Source organism: Zonotrichia albicollis, chromosome 17 (assembly GCF_047830755.1).
Source record: "Zonotrichia albicollis isolate bZonAlb1 chromosome 17, bZonAlb1.hap1, whole genome shotgun sequence".
Classification (NCBI taxonomy): domain Eukaryota; kingdom Metazoa; phylum Chordata; class Aves; order Passeriformes; family Passerellidae; genus Zonotrichia; species Zonotrichia albicollis.
The window spans coordinates 2,442,163-2,455,758 of record NC_133835.1 but is presented as its reverse complement, the minus strand read 5'-3'; the positions used below and the strand labels follow the sequence as shown (position 1 = coordinate 2,455,758).

At 40.4% G+C, this 13,596-nt stretch overlaps 1 protein-coding gene across 4 annotated transcripts in view; it reads left to right on the top strand.

Annotated features, from left to right (window-relative positions):
* ITCH (itchy E3 ubiquitin protein ligase) overlaps positions 1 to 13,596 on the top strand; it is a 61,494-nt gene that overhangs the window by 20,756 nt on the left and 27,142 nt on the right. For all 4 annotated transcript variants that reach the window (XM_074553858.1, XM_074553857.1, XM_074553855.1 and 1 more), the window contains 4 exons: positions 7,528 to 7,618; positions 10,052 to 10,190; positions 12,143 to 12,267; positions 13,431 to 13,568. In XM_074553858.1, coding sequence (XP_074409959.1) covers positions 7,549 to 7,618; positions 10,052 to 10,190; positions 12,143 to 12,267; positions 13,431 to 13,568 — 472 coding nt within the window. In that variant the 5' untranslated portion in view covers positions 7,528 to 7,548. The remainder of the gene's footprint in view (positions 1 to 7,527; positions 7,619 to 10,051; positions 10,191 to 12,142; positions 12,268 to 13,430; positions 13,569 to 13,596) is intronic.

The window sequence follows — 13,596 nt, the reverse complement described above, 5'->3', positions numbered from 1 at the left end:
GCCTGCTTCTGTGAACAGCAGAGGTTCTCAGGTTATTTTTAACTACAGGTAAAAGTGGCAAACATGAAGGCCTTGAGAGCCTTGCACATCAGAGTTCTCAGGCAGCTTTCTCATAACAAGTGGATGTTCTATCTTTGGCTGTTTTGGGAAAGCAAGAATAATTTTGAGAACCCAAATCTTGGTATTGGAAACATAAGGAGGAGTTGGTATGGTATCTCTGACCTATTGTGAGCTCAGATTTTGCAATATGCATGAACTTAATTAACACTGTTATAAAAGGTGCCTGATTGATCAATAAAGTGGAGTCGATGCTGACCAATGCAAGGTGGGTCGTCTCCCCTCTAACTTCAATAACTCTATTCCCCACAAACATATTTTTAGTCTGTGTGTTGAATTGGCTCCAGTCTTATCTTTCAGTCAGGATCACTCTTGTTTCTCTCAGAGCAGCTGTGTGGGTGCTGGCTTTGCACCTGGATGCCCTGAGCCTGCAGGGAGCTGTGCCTGTGCTGGCTCTGCTGCCAGGGCAGACAGGACCACACAGCTCAGTAATCCAGCCCATGGCCTCTTCTCAGACCCCTCATCTGTCTGACTTTTGTACAAAAACCAATTTTGGGCGTTTGAAATCCCAGCAGTTGTATGCTGGCACAGACTGCTTGGATTCTGCAGACTTCTTGGTGAAATAGATGTGGTGCTGCTCACAAAGTAATGGCCAAAGGGAGCCAGGCTGCATTCTGTGCTAAACCTCTCTGATCCATTCCATGTATAAATATCCTGTGATGCAAACCTCATAATTGCTTCCCTTTCCAACGTGCACTCAACACTCTTCTAATCTGTGTCTATTCTTTTCTCTCTGGTTGATTACTCAGCAGTTTCTTCCTTTCTGTCTTTTGACTTGTTTGAGCAAACCTGACCACGTCCTTAAAGCTTATTTTAGGGGAAAAAAATGTGTAAACCACTAAAACCAGCTTTGTCAAACCACATTTTACTTTAAAGAGGAACAGCTAAAGTAACTGCAAATTTGCTAAGCAAGGAAGTTGCCAAACTCCCTGTCTGTGTCTGGGCTCTCTGTGCAGTTATAGCTAACATTAAAGAGAAAAACCTTTTCCACAGTGTGCATGCCTTCAGTTAGAGAGAGGCTTCAGTGTTTGGGAGGAAGGAGAGGAAGCATTTCTATAATTTCTCACACACAAAAAAGTGCGTGTATTTATCATGTACCTGTTGATAAAAGGGACAGGTTACATTTTACATGCAGTTTTCTGAACAAAATTTTGTATATTTTATGGTTTCTCCCAAAAGTCTGTATTCCTGTTACGTAGTGAGGTTCTCAAAACCATTTTTAAAATTACTGGGTATGTTAATAAAATTTTTTCGTTATGCAGGTTTTTTTTCTCCATTATTGAAATTGCAAATGCACTTTGAATAGGAACACCTGCAAAGAGCAGCTTAGCCTATTCTTAAAATTAATTACTAAACATAAGACTTAAAGCAGCCAACAATGTGCAGTTATTTCAGTATTTTTTAAATTACAAAGAGCATGTGCCAACATATTTCCAAAGCTATGCATGTGGAATGCAGTCACAGGGTTTCATTCTCACCTCAGTGTCTCCTTTCAAATAAATACAAAACAAAATTACCCTTCTTCAGTAAGCTGGTTCCTTACCAGATAAATTCCAGTGCTGAATAAAGTCACCCAAGTTAAATTGCTGTGACCCTGAAAGTCTCTCAATCCATTGATAGCATTTTTTTTCTGTCTGTACTCCCTGATTTTTGTGGTTTGAAGAGCTCCTGCCCAGCTCTTCCCTTCCTTTGGTTTAACCACGTTGCACTAAAAAGAGTGGGGATAAAAGCAGCTTTCTTGTGATTTCTTAGAAAAATAACTGAGATCCTTCCTTTCTCCCAGTGTAGCATTTGGGTTGCACTCTCCTCCTTCCTTTACCCCTCACGCTGGAAACTGTGGTGGGATTTTGTTGTCTTGGATGAAAATTCCCCAGCAGCACTGGGGGGAAGCTGCTGGGAGGGCACTGCAGGTGGGATTCAGAGAACAGAACCCAAAGGATGCGTGGCCTGAGTTTCCTGCTGGGGGGCAGCTTTATTTTAAGCAGTGTTTGTTCAAACCTGCCTGAGTACCAACAATGGTGCATGCAATTGTGAAGCTGAGTATGATTTCTCTAATAATTTACATATTATGGTAGGATGTTATAGAAGCAAACCTCCCTTGGAGCAGGTATGTAGGCACCAAGGAAGTTCAGACAATTATTTCAATGGTTTATTTTTAGTTGCAAGAAGTTACTCTGTCTCTATTTGTCGAAGTGAGGGAGCGACCACCTTTGTTGATTTTGCATCTGACTCCGTTTATTCACTCAATCAGTCACTTTTTATAACAGTGTTAATTAAGTTCATGCATATTGCAAAATCTGAGCTCCCGATAGGCTGTAGAGAAAACTTCAGCTCCTCCTTTTGTTTACAATACCTGAAGTTTGTTTATTGAAACCAAGATTAGTGTTCTCACCATTATATGAAAGGTTCTCAAAACCTTCATATCTATTCCCAGACTGGCCGTCTGTTCCCAGAGCAGCCAAGGACAGAACGGTCTGAGAATCTTGTTGTTTATATAAAAGGTGGCTGAGAACCTTAATTATTTACAGGATCAAGCCTGGGAAAGGCTGCTTTACAGCAGGCTTCTATATTTCCCTCAGCTGAGTACCTTCATGGCCTCTTTCTTTAAGCCATGCTTAAACCAGGCTCTCCACATCTATTCTGTCTTTTTATATGCCAAATAATTTGTCTTGTTCATTTCTGAGAAAATCATACTTACCTTGTCATGCTCTGAGCATCCTTTACACTGCCCCAGTCGTTCTGTCACAGCTCTCAAACCTCTCAGAATTTCCTGAGTTTCAGATTCTGACAGTTTCTTGGAAGTGAGTTGCAGCATCTGGGAGAAAAATGGCAATAGGAGTTTTCTGTAATTTAAAACAAAACAATACCAGAACAACAAAACACCAACCAACAAAAAAACCCTCAAAACCCAGCCCAAACCACACAAAATCCCTAAATATCCATGAAGATGTGTTTGATTTTCTACTGCAGAAAAAAACCCTGAACATGCATTCTCAGTTTAGGAATGGCAGTTTCAATTTGTGAAAGTGCTTGTAGCATTACATTGAATTTATGAAGACATTTGCTTTTCACATTCCTAAGTACTATTTCTATTATAATAAAATTAGATGGAAGTATTTTAATAATGATTGAGGAGTGGTTTTTAATTTTGTGATTAAGTTTACAAGTAGCCCTAGGCTGATTCTGAGTTGAAATCATCTGCAGCTTTTAAGAGAGTAGCTTTTTACATAAAAACAAAATCTGTTTGGTGTATTTGTTACATAAATCAAGACAAGTAAAATGTTAAAATTTAAATGTAAATAGACAATAGCTGAATTTGTGTGACTGATGGCATTAATGCCTTTTGCACTCTTTTGCTTCTTTCTAAGTCTAGTTCATTAATCACCACAGATTCTTCTTTGGCTAATCACTATATTTTAGCTTGGTTTCCTAACAGAATTAGGTGTACATAATTCCACCTGCTCTCTTCCCATTTTCCTGTGTGCTGCACTACAGACTTTCTAAATTACTAATCCATTCCAGCTAGAAAGTGATGGAGATGGAGGTAGAGAAATTGATGAAATTTCTTTGAGTTGTGAAAAATCCAGGTAAAGTACATACATGCATGGTAGGGAAGGGACTTTAATTAATGCCCAGGTGAGAGAAAAGCTGCAGTGTGTTTTCTATGATTATTCCTTGCTGGAAGCTTGGCATGGAACCAGCTGTTCTGCTTGTGGAGTCTTTCTCAGCAGGCACTTAGGGATAGTGGAACTGGAGTCAAGGAATTGGAAAACATGGAGAGAGAGAGAGGTGAGGATGTTGAAGTGCAGGGCAGAGGTAAATTGTTGCTTCCTCCTTCTTCTTCCTCTGGAACTCTGCTTTTCCTGGTTAATTAATGGAGCTTTCCATAGGTGTACAGCCTCTAGGTTTTTGCAAGAGTGCAATAAAATAAGGCTCTTCAGTTTTATTGTTCAAAAATAATTAGAAACTTTCTAGCAGCTGAGAGAACTAAACAGTGTGTAGTACAGTTTCTTTTCTTTAGAAGTTTTGGCAGGCAGTGTATTCCTGGAATTTTCCTGAAGCTGGTTGTTGGTAAGGCTGTGTCTCTCATCATTTCCACATGTGTTAGCTCAATGGGTATTTGCAGGGCTCTCATTTCAGATGTGCTTAAGCTGCTAGATTTTCTTTGCATATTCTCAATGAAAATGATCAAATGTTACTAAAATAATTTTAATGAGTGTATTTGCTGGGTTAGAAGTCACAGTTGGCTTTAACACGTGCTTCTGAATGAGTGTTGTGTGGTGTAAATGCACAGTGTGGCAGTTCAGGAAAGAGGGATCTCCTTCAGGGATCCCAGGTGTGTTCTGTGCAGTGTTGTTTCTCTGGGTGGGAGCTGGCAGCTCTTCTGTAAATCCAAACTCCTTCAGACTGTGCAGTGTGTCTGTGCTGCTCGAGGTGTGATCTGATTGCTTCATACAGCATGAAGTGTTGTAGTGTGTTGTTAAGTTTCTTGTGTTATTCCCCCAATTTATGTATTGTTCTCCCCTATTATGTGTAAAATGGTTTCGTACCCCCAGTTTTTCCCGCCACTGCTAGCCTGTCAGCTAAGTTGCTATAGTAACCGCTATTCACAGTTGCCAATATGTAATTGCTCCTCCCCTGGTTTCCCTTATAAGTGAAAGTTGTTTCCTCCCTGGGTCCAGTCAATCACTCCCTTTCTCCTCCCAGGTTTCGAGAACCTTCTCCTCTCTGGAGATGGTGGCTGGCTGGGGTCCCAGGACACCTCCTTTACCTTTTGATTATCGGTCTCCATGGAGTGTCAGTTCTGTGAAGTTCATCCCCTCACCTTTCCCAATTGGTTCCGCCTGTACCCACCCCCCCTCCTTTATAATCCTGTTTCACCCCCTATGGAAAAACTTTTTCCCGGTTGGTTTCTCCGCGTTTAGATCCCGCAACGCTTTCAATAAACCGATGTTTAACCCCCGGGAAATGGTCAGCTCCGTTCCTCCCCTATCCCAGCGGTGTGAGCCAGTCCGCAGCCAGCACAGCCCGAGGCCCTCAGACGCCGAAGGGCGCTGGCCAGGAATTGCAGAGGGGCGTCGGCCTTTCGCCCTCAGCAGTCGGACTCTAAACTTCGGGCCACATATGCCCCCCTCCGCAATGAAGGATACCCAGGAAGGCTGGTACAACCAGTCACAGGAGCAGAATTCAAAATTGCCCTCTAAATCATTTCAATTTAGGCTACTTTTAAAAAACTTGGATTAAAATCTTTTTCACTCTAACATGATTTAAATTTGCGTGATTCACATCTGAAATTTAGTAACAGCATTGAACTCTACCAATAACACCAAATACTATTTGAACAAGTCATTAGTATTTTTTTTTGGAGGTGTCACATTTTGCTGTAGGAACCACTGGCATCAGCAAGCTGCAGGATGCAAGAATGACCCATTTCACAACTTTCAAACACCTGTGGGGTTACAATTCCCACAGTCACTGTCACAGACATTTGCTTCAAATCACAGCCTCCAAAAAGAAAGTTCCTGATCCCCTTGCACAAATTCTGGTTTCCTTGGTGTAAAAAATGCATATTATATGGTAGGCTCTTCACAAATACTAAAATGAATACTGTATGTGTTATATTGGGAAGTTATGCTGTATTAATCTCTTTTAACTAGTGCTGTATTAATCTCTTTTAAAGTAATGTGGTAGCTATAGTTTTTAGGCTGTAACATAATATTAAAATAGAAACTATGTGGTGTAAGGTGCATTTTGTAACTAGCTCAAGGAGTGGATAAGATAATCAAGAAGTTCTTCACACAGAGATAACAGCAACAAGACCCCAAAAATCCCAAGAGAATTATTGCCTCCTTATCAGGACAACCCAGACTTCTCCCAGACTTTGAGGAACCTCAGTGACTGATTTACAAGATGGGGAGAGTTGAAGTTAAGCAGAAATACCCTTAGCTTGAAAGGAATGTTTGTATCATGTATGGGATAGATGAATATGCAATAGCCTATTGCTTTTAAGGGTTAATCCTTTGTTAGCAAGGTGTTCTTTTGTGGCAGAATGCAAAAGCACCCAGATGTCCATAATTCTTTGCTTTTTTGTTGTCTTTTATTGTCCTAACTTTGATTGTCCAAATTCTTGTTGTTCGTTCTAATTTTTATTACTATTAAACGTCTAAAATTTTAACACAGGTGAATGGCGTTTTTCACACTTGGTGTGGCTGAACATGTTTGGGGTAGATAAACTGCCTGTGGTGTTATCAGCTGTGGCTTCATAAATGGAGTCTTTTGACTCACGGTACAGATAGCAGCAGCCTAAGCTGACACTTTTCTTTCTTGCTGGAAGTCGTGTGCACAAAAGTGCTTGAGGGCTGGCAGGGGGTGTTTGCTCTGCACTGGGCTCCTGTCTGGTGCTGCCCAAAGCAGAGCAGCAGGGGGGGCTCAGGGCACCAGGGAGGGGCACAGAGGGTTTGCAGTGGGTGCTGAGCAGGGAGATGGTGTGGGAGGAGGGAACAGGGCACGGCAGGGATCAGGGATGCTCTGGGAGTTGTATCCAGCAGGATGTTCATTCTGCAGTGGAGTTCAGTTGGTAAGAGGTGCTGAGGTGAAATGTGTTGTAAAACCAAATAGGTGATGGGGTACCTGGGTATTTCAGAGTGACGACTGTGTTTAATGTAACAGTACACTATTTAATTTCTCTGGAAGCTCTATGATGCTCATTGTCCACTTTGTCTGTCCCCTAAAACCAAACACTGCAAGGAGGAGCCTGTGCTGGGCTGGGAGGATCAGACCAGCCTTGGTGGGAGGGTTGGGCTGTGCCAAGAAGAGTTGTGCAGTGACTGAAAGTTGTCTTGTTCTCTTTCAAAAATGATGTATTTCCTTTTTTATTTAAGTGCTTTGTAGTGTTACAGCCTCTGTCTGTAGACTTGCTCTGACCAGGTAAAATCAAAAAAGATAGAAAAGTGGATTTCTCTAAATTTGAAATTCCCTTTTTAATTTAATAATTTATTTTCAGTCTTTTTGCTGTGCTTGTGGATTGTGGTGTTTGTTTATTTTTAAAAAGAAGTAGTATTTGACACAGAAAGATAAACCTACCCAGGATTTATGACACCAAGTCAAGCAGATGTTTTAGACATTAGAGGTACAGCAAACTTTGGAATTAGAACATTATTCACTCATTAATTCACAGATTGAAGTGACAAAATCAAAAGACCTCTTTTGCCTAGAACCTGAATAGTTACAGGTCATGTAACAGAGACTGAGCCCTTTGTAAAGGATTTTCTGTATTTGGGAAATGGAAAGGAACTAGACAAAAACCAGGTATGGTGGGTTTGCTTGCACTATAATGTATCCACATGTCAAAAGCCAGATGAATTTTTGAGCTTCTGAATATTGAAATGTTTGCATTCTCTCTTCATGCAGATTGAAGATCCAGCCCATATTATGGCTGGCAGTGGGTCCAGATCAGGACCAGCCAGTGGTTTGTCCATGAAATCACAGCTTCAGATCACTGGTGAGCTTTCTGAAATTATCTCTCTTTTCTGCTTAGAAATGTGACAATGTTTTCCCACAGTTAAACAGAGTTTACTGTGTTGCATTTCAGGAAGTTTTGCATTTTAAAACACCCAAGAGAAGTCAGGATTGATGTTAGGCCATCATTACTTAGGAACTACTTTATTCTGGGTTTTATCTAAAATGCATTTTGAAATGATACATATTGGTGTAAAAGAAAAAAGAAAGGAATCATTCTTTTTGGTTGCTGTTAATTGTACAGACAGTCCTCCTGGAAATGAAATAGTGAATTATGGCACTGCTTGCACTTACTGCAGCTTGGCATAATATCAAATCTAACACTTTTTCCTGATACTGCTGTTCATTGAAGTTGACTTACGGCTTCTCCCATGTGACATGTTATTATGGCTACCATTGAAATGCATTAAAAAGGGGATAAAATATTTAATGAAAGTGTTGGTGAGAATATCACTGTCATTGAACACCTCTGCATTGTTTGGAGATGGATTTACATTACAGCCTTTGCTTTTTTTAGTGCCTTACCAACAGCGCAGCAGTTGAAACTTAATTATCAAAGTTTCCTCACTTCTGCTTTCTGGAAATTTAAATGCATGTAAGGCATCTGGGGCATCAAAACTGAATGGGAGATTCAGGGCTGTGTGCAGGTTTCTGTTTAGAAGCATCAAGAGTAAATTTTGCACCCTCAGTGTGAAGAGCTGTGGGCATATGCAGTAGTTTCAGAAAAGGGAGATTGTGTGGATGGAAAGAATGGTCAAAAATCGATAAAAAGCTTTAGACTAGGAAGGAGGTTGGATCTCACTGTTGCACAGGCTGTAGCTGTCCCTCTGAGCTCACAAGCTTGTGTTCCCTCAGTTGGCTGTGAGGCTGTAGAGAAATCTTGTCCCTGCAAGTTGATATTGGAGAGAATTTGGAAGAGGTTTTCACAAAGGTACCTCCACAACACAGGGCTGGAGAGCAGAGCCCAGGATTGAAGTGGTGATCCTGTCCAAGGCCTGACACTCACACAAGAACAGTGAATAAATGCCTCAGTGTTTAGAATTGAGATTACTGAGGTATTTGAATTTCAGGTCTGAATTTCTGTAGGTGTTCAGCCATGATTTGCAGCAAGCTGTTGCTGGTGTTACCTCCCTCCTGCCCTACCCTCAGATCTCCATTCTGCTGCCCTCATGAGTTTTAAATGAAGTTTCAGGGTGTCTGGGTAAGAACAAACTTGGAAAGTTGGTACAAATCTGTTGATTTCTGCTGCTCCAAGGCAGGTCTTTGGGGTAATTAGAGATGTTTAGGTGTGAGGTGCTACAGCTTGGAAGTACTGGAGACAGGAGGGGAAGGATGGGGAGCTGTTTGTGAAAATTAATGAGTTAAATTCTGTGAGATGTCTGTAATACACAGAGGAAGAGTTTTCCTTGGGAGCATTTCAGAGCAGTTTATACTAAGCTACTTCTCTAAATCTCTAAAGGAGCATAGGCTATAAAGGGAATCTGGGGAGATTAGCCAGATGGGCCTGAATTAGTCATTTCTTTTTAAGGATGTAGTGAGGCTGTGATGGGTGACAAACACACAGAAGAGCAAATTGGTTTTTGCCAGAACAGTGAATTCAGGGGCCAACTGGCAATGATAATATCTTTGTCTTCAGTACTGTTTTGTGAGTTCAGTGTTGCCAGTGAATCCAAGACACCTGGGACTCAAATATCAGGGTAGACACTCATCATAAAGGAGGCAGCATAGCAGTGGTGTTTGCAAAGATGGGAATGCTGCAGTCAGTAATACTGAATGCTTAAAAAAAATCCAAATACCAAAAAAACCCCCACTCACCACACCCCCTCCCCACCAAAATTCAAGCTCTAGAGCTGCAAGTCTTGCCCAGATTTGTTGTTGCTAGAAGAGGAGGTAGCTACTGGAACCCAGGGCTTGGATTCAGCTTGTCAGTAAATTTGCTCAGCTGCAGAAAGCTTTACACAAAATTCATTTTGTCAGTGATTTTGTCCATGAGAAGTTGTGGCAATTTTCCACAGTGCCTTGATGAGAGGCAGATCATGTTTTGAGCTTTTTAACAAGCAGTGTAATAAACTCCAGGAATTCTCTTGGCTGGTGATAGACAGGAGATGCTTGTGGAGGATATTTTCTCTTTCAACACCTAAGCACTTCTGTGGATCTTGTACTAGTTATGATTCATAAGAGTGTCTGATGTTGCAAAAGTAGTGTTGCATGTTTTAGGTGTTTGTGTGAGCTGTGGCATTGTAAATGAGCTGGAATGCAAGAGGGGTTTTATTCATGTAATGTGGTTTTATTCTTGAGCCTACTATCAGACATCAGTGATGTGACACTTGAATACTGAAGCACCCAAATGAAAAATACTCTTTGTAATTGAAATCTTCCTGAGTAAATTGCTGATTTTTTTTCTCTTTCTTAACAGTTATTTCAGCAAAACTAAAAGAAAAGAATAAATGGTTTGGACCTAGCCCTTATGTGGAAGTCTCAGTAGATGGACAGTCAAAGAAGACAGAAAAATGCAACAATACAAATAGTCCAAAGTGGAAACAGCATCTTACAGTGTAGGTTTGATTTTATTTTCCAATTTATTTGAGTTAAATTAAAGCAAATGACAGTGGGCTTGAAGATTGTTTTTATTTTAAGCAAGGCGTCAAATGTTGCATGACATGGTGGTGACATTTGTATAATTTTTAGAGTAAATATAGTACAGTCTGAAATAGATATTTACAAACTATTACACTACTTGTGCTTATATTTTGTATTGCTGTGTGTGACATATTAAAGGAGCTCTAATTCTGTGAGTAGTAAGCACAGTAATGTGATATTAAAATTGATGGTCCCATGCCCATTTTTGTTGTTATATTTAAAGTTACATCTTTCAGAAGTTCTGTTGCTGAAAGTGTTGCTGTTCTTTGTGTCCCACTGTCGTGTACCATGCCATAACACAGGTAGTTGGCTCTCTCATGTGCACCTCTCAATTCAAGCACAAATCCAAAATTCCCAATCAATTTCTGCAAATTGTTAGTACAAAACTAACATCAGATTCACGATGAATACAGCTGTTGATATTTGCTTGGCCCAGTATTTGTGTTGTGAATAAAGAAGATACACAAGTTCTATAAAATTTAATTCTCTCTTAACATCACATGGAACTCTGGGATAAAGATCAGTCTGTGCTTGCACATTGGACAGGGACTTTTCACAAGGGTGTGTTGGGTGGTATATTAGGATTAGGAAGAAATTCTTCCCTGGGAGGGTGCTGAGCCCTGGCACAGCTTGCCCAGGGAAGCTGTGGCTGCCCCTGGATCCCTGGGAGTGTTCAGGGCCAGCCTGGATGAGGCTTGGAGCAATCTGAGGTAGCAGAAAGAGGGCTGGAATCAGACAGGCTGTAATGTCCCTTCAGTGCAAACCATTCAGGGGTTCTGTGATTTGCTTGTACTTAAATTGTAAATTATTCTTCTTGAAGCATCTGGAAAACCATTTTTATATCTGTACTTTAGATTGTTGTGAAGTTTTAGTTACTACTATTTACTACCTTACTTTGCAGTGAGATATATTAAGAAAAAGAAAATCTTGCACTTTATATAAGTGTAGAAGAGTAGAATTTTCTTTTACCTTTTAACGCTTTCCTTTTTCTCTTTTGTTTTTTAATGGGAATGTTGGTTGTTTGTGCTGTGCAAATCCACACAATAATGCATTTGCCATTTTTACTCTTGTTGAGTAAGAGCTGAGCACAGGCACCCCCTGTGTATCAGCTGCATTGGAAATTACACTAAAGCTGCATGGAGCTTAGTGAAGTAAATTGGTTTTTGTGAAATGTATTGGCACAGCTGCCTATATCCAGATTCAGGATAAAAAGGAAAAGTATAGTCCCTTCTGCAAATGAGGGTAGGCCCTCTTGGGGTTCCTCTCTGTGGAGTTTGTTAGATGGATCTTCTCAAGGGATTGGCTGACTGTGAAAGTCTGGACTTATCAACCATATACAGCTGAAATTATCCACTGAGAAAATAAGCAGTCATTTGTACCCATTACTCACAATGAAAATAATATAAAACTATGTAAATGTTAGAGTATTCCTTATAGAAAAAGAACATCAGCATTAAAAATTACTTTGAAGTTGTTGTCACAGAACTTACTGTGTTGTATATGCTGGTAGTTTTTCTATGTTTCCCTTAAAATAAAATAATAAAATAGTAATAATAAAAAATGTATTTGTAAAATAGTAATAGTAAAATAGTAATAATAAAATATGTAAAATAGTAATAATAAAATAGTTATAATAGTAATAATAGTAATAATAAAATAGTAATAATAAAAAATGTATTTGGTCTGTGTCTTGATTGACATGACATATCCAGGTGACATGAGAATGTGATAATTGGAAATGATTTGGTGTTACCACCATAATTTCTTTGTTTTTAAATTACTTCTAGTGACAGTGGAAGTAGATGCCTCAGTTCACCCCCTTCCCCACCAACAAATGCCCTTACAGTGCTCAACTTTTTCTTTTCAGAATTGTCACTCCTGTAAGTAAATTAAACTTTCGAGTCTGGAGCCATCAAACATTAAAGTCTGACGTGCTGCTGGGAAGTGCTGCTCTGGATATTCAGGAGACACTGAAATCCAACAGTATGAAATGTAAGTCTGACATGCAGGGGGCTCTGGACTGTCTGTTAGTGAACATGAGTGCTGTGTGCACCTCTGCAAAAGGCCCTTGAGGGTTCCTTTGGGTGCTCCTGGTTGCTTTTAGGAGCTTTCTATTACTTTTTCAGTTTCATCTTTTTTGGTTATACACAAGCTGCCATGGTGTCCCAAAAAATGTTTTTTCTTTGCTAGTGTGTGCAAGACTGAGTGAAAGAAAAGAGTTTCTTTCATATAGCTTAAAAATTCAAACTATGGTTGGGATTCTGGTGCTAGACCGTAAAGGTGTAAAGTGATTTTTGTTCTAAATAGTGCTCCAGGGGTATGTTGTATTATTAATCTTGGATTTAGTTAGGCTTTGGGCAGTATGTGCATCCTGGACAGCTTGAAGGAGAAATACAGAGTTCTAGAGACCCATTCCAGCTCTCAGGGCTGCAGCACAGAGCTCTGTGCTGTCCTGCTTTGGTTCTCTCCTTTAAGGAAGTGTTGGCTTCCCAGCTGTCACACATGGGTGTTGCAGATGGAGAATGCTGACAGCAGTGAGAGCTGCTCTCCTGGCAGTCTGCCCTGCTGAATCTGGGTGAAAATCCCTGTGGATCAGTGCATTTGCTGTCTGACACCAGGCACCTGTTGGAGCTGACTGGGGTTTGTTTCAAACATTTCAGCAGGAATGTTTATTTACAGTTCTGTTTCACTGAAAACTCTGAATATTCCATTGGTCTGGGGATATGATGGAAAATGTTCACATTCTGAATGTCAATCTGGATGTCATTAGGTAAAAGTGAAGTTTTTTAGTTAGAAGACAAAAATTGTATCTGCTCTGAAAGTGAATTCCACTTCCTAACTCCATATAAAGGGCAGGTACATTAATTGCTGTGGAAATGTGAGAGTCAATCTCTGCTGTCATGATAATCCTTTCTAGGCAGCAACAAGATTATGCTCCAATTTTGCCCTTTTTGTAGAAACAATAACTTTCTAATGATGTATGAAAATTCTCAGTTTTACCAAAAAAATAACAGAGAGGTAGAGATGTGGCTCTGGGGGGTGTTGGGGCTTTTTTCTCCCCTTGATCCCTGTGGTTTGCAATTGGCTCCTTGAATAAAAGGCCCTTTTCTGCCATGCAGTAAGATGAGCTCCCTTTGTTCTTTGTTCCTCTCCAGTGGAGCAGGTGGTGGTGACGCTGCACCTCGTCGGTGACAGGGAGCCAGCAGAGGTGGTGGGAGATCTGTCAGTCTGTCTGGATGGGATGCAGGTCGACCCCGAGCTCCTGACCAATGGGGAAGCCTCAAGTACAAGAAGTGAGTCCAAATCAACATTTATCTGCTA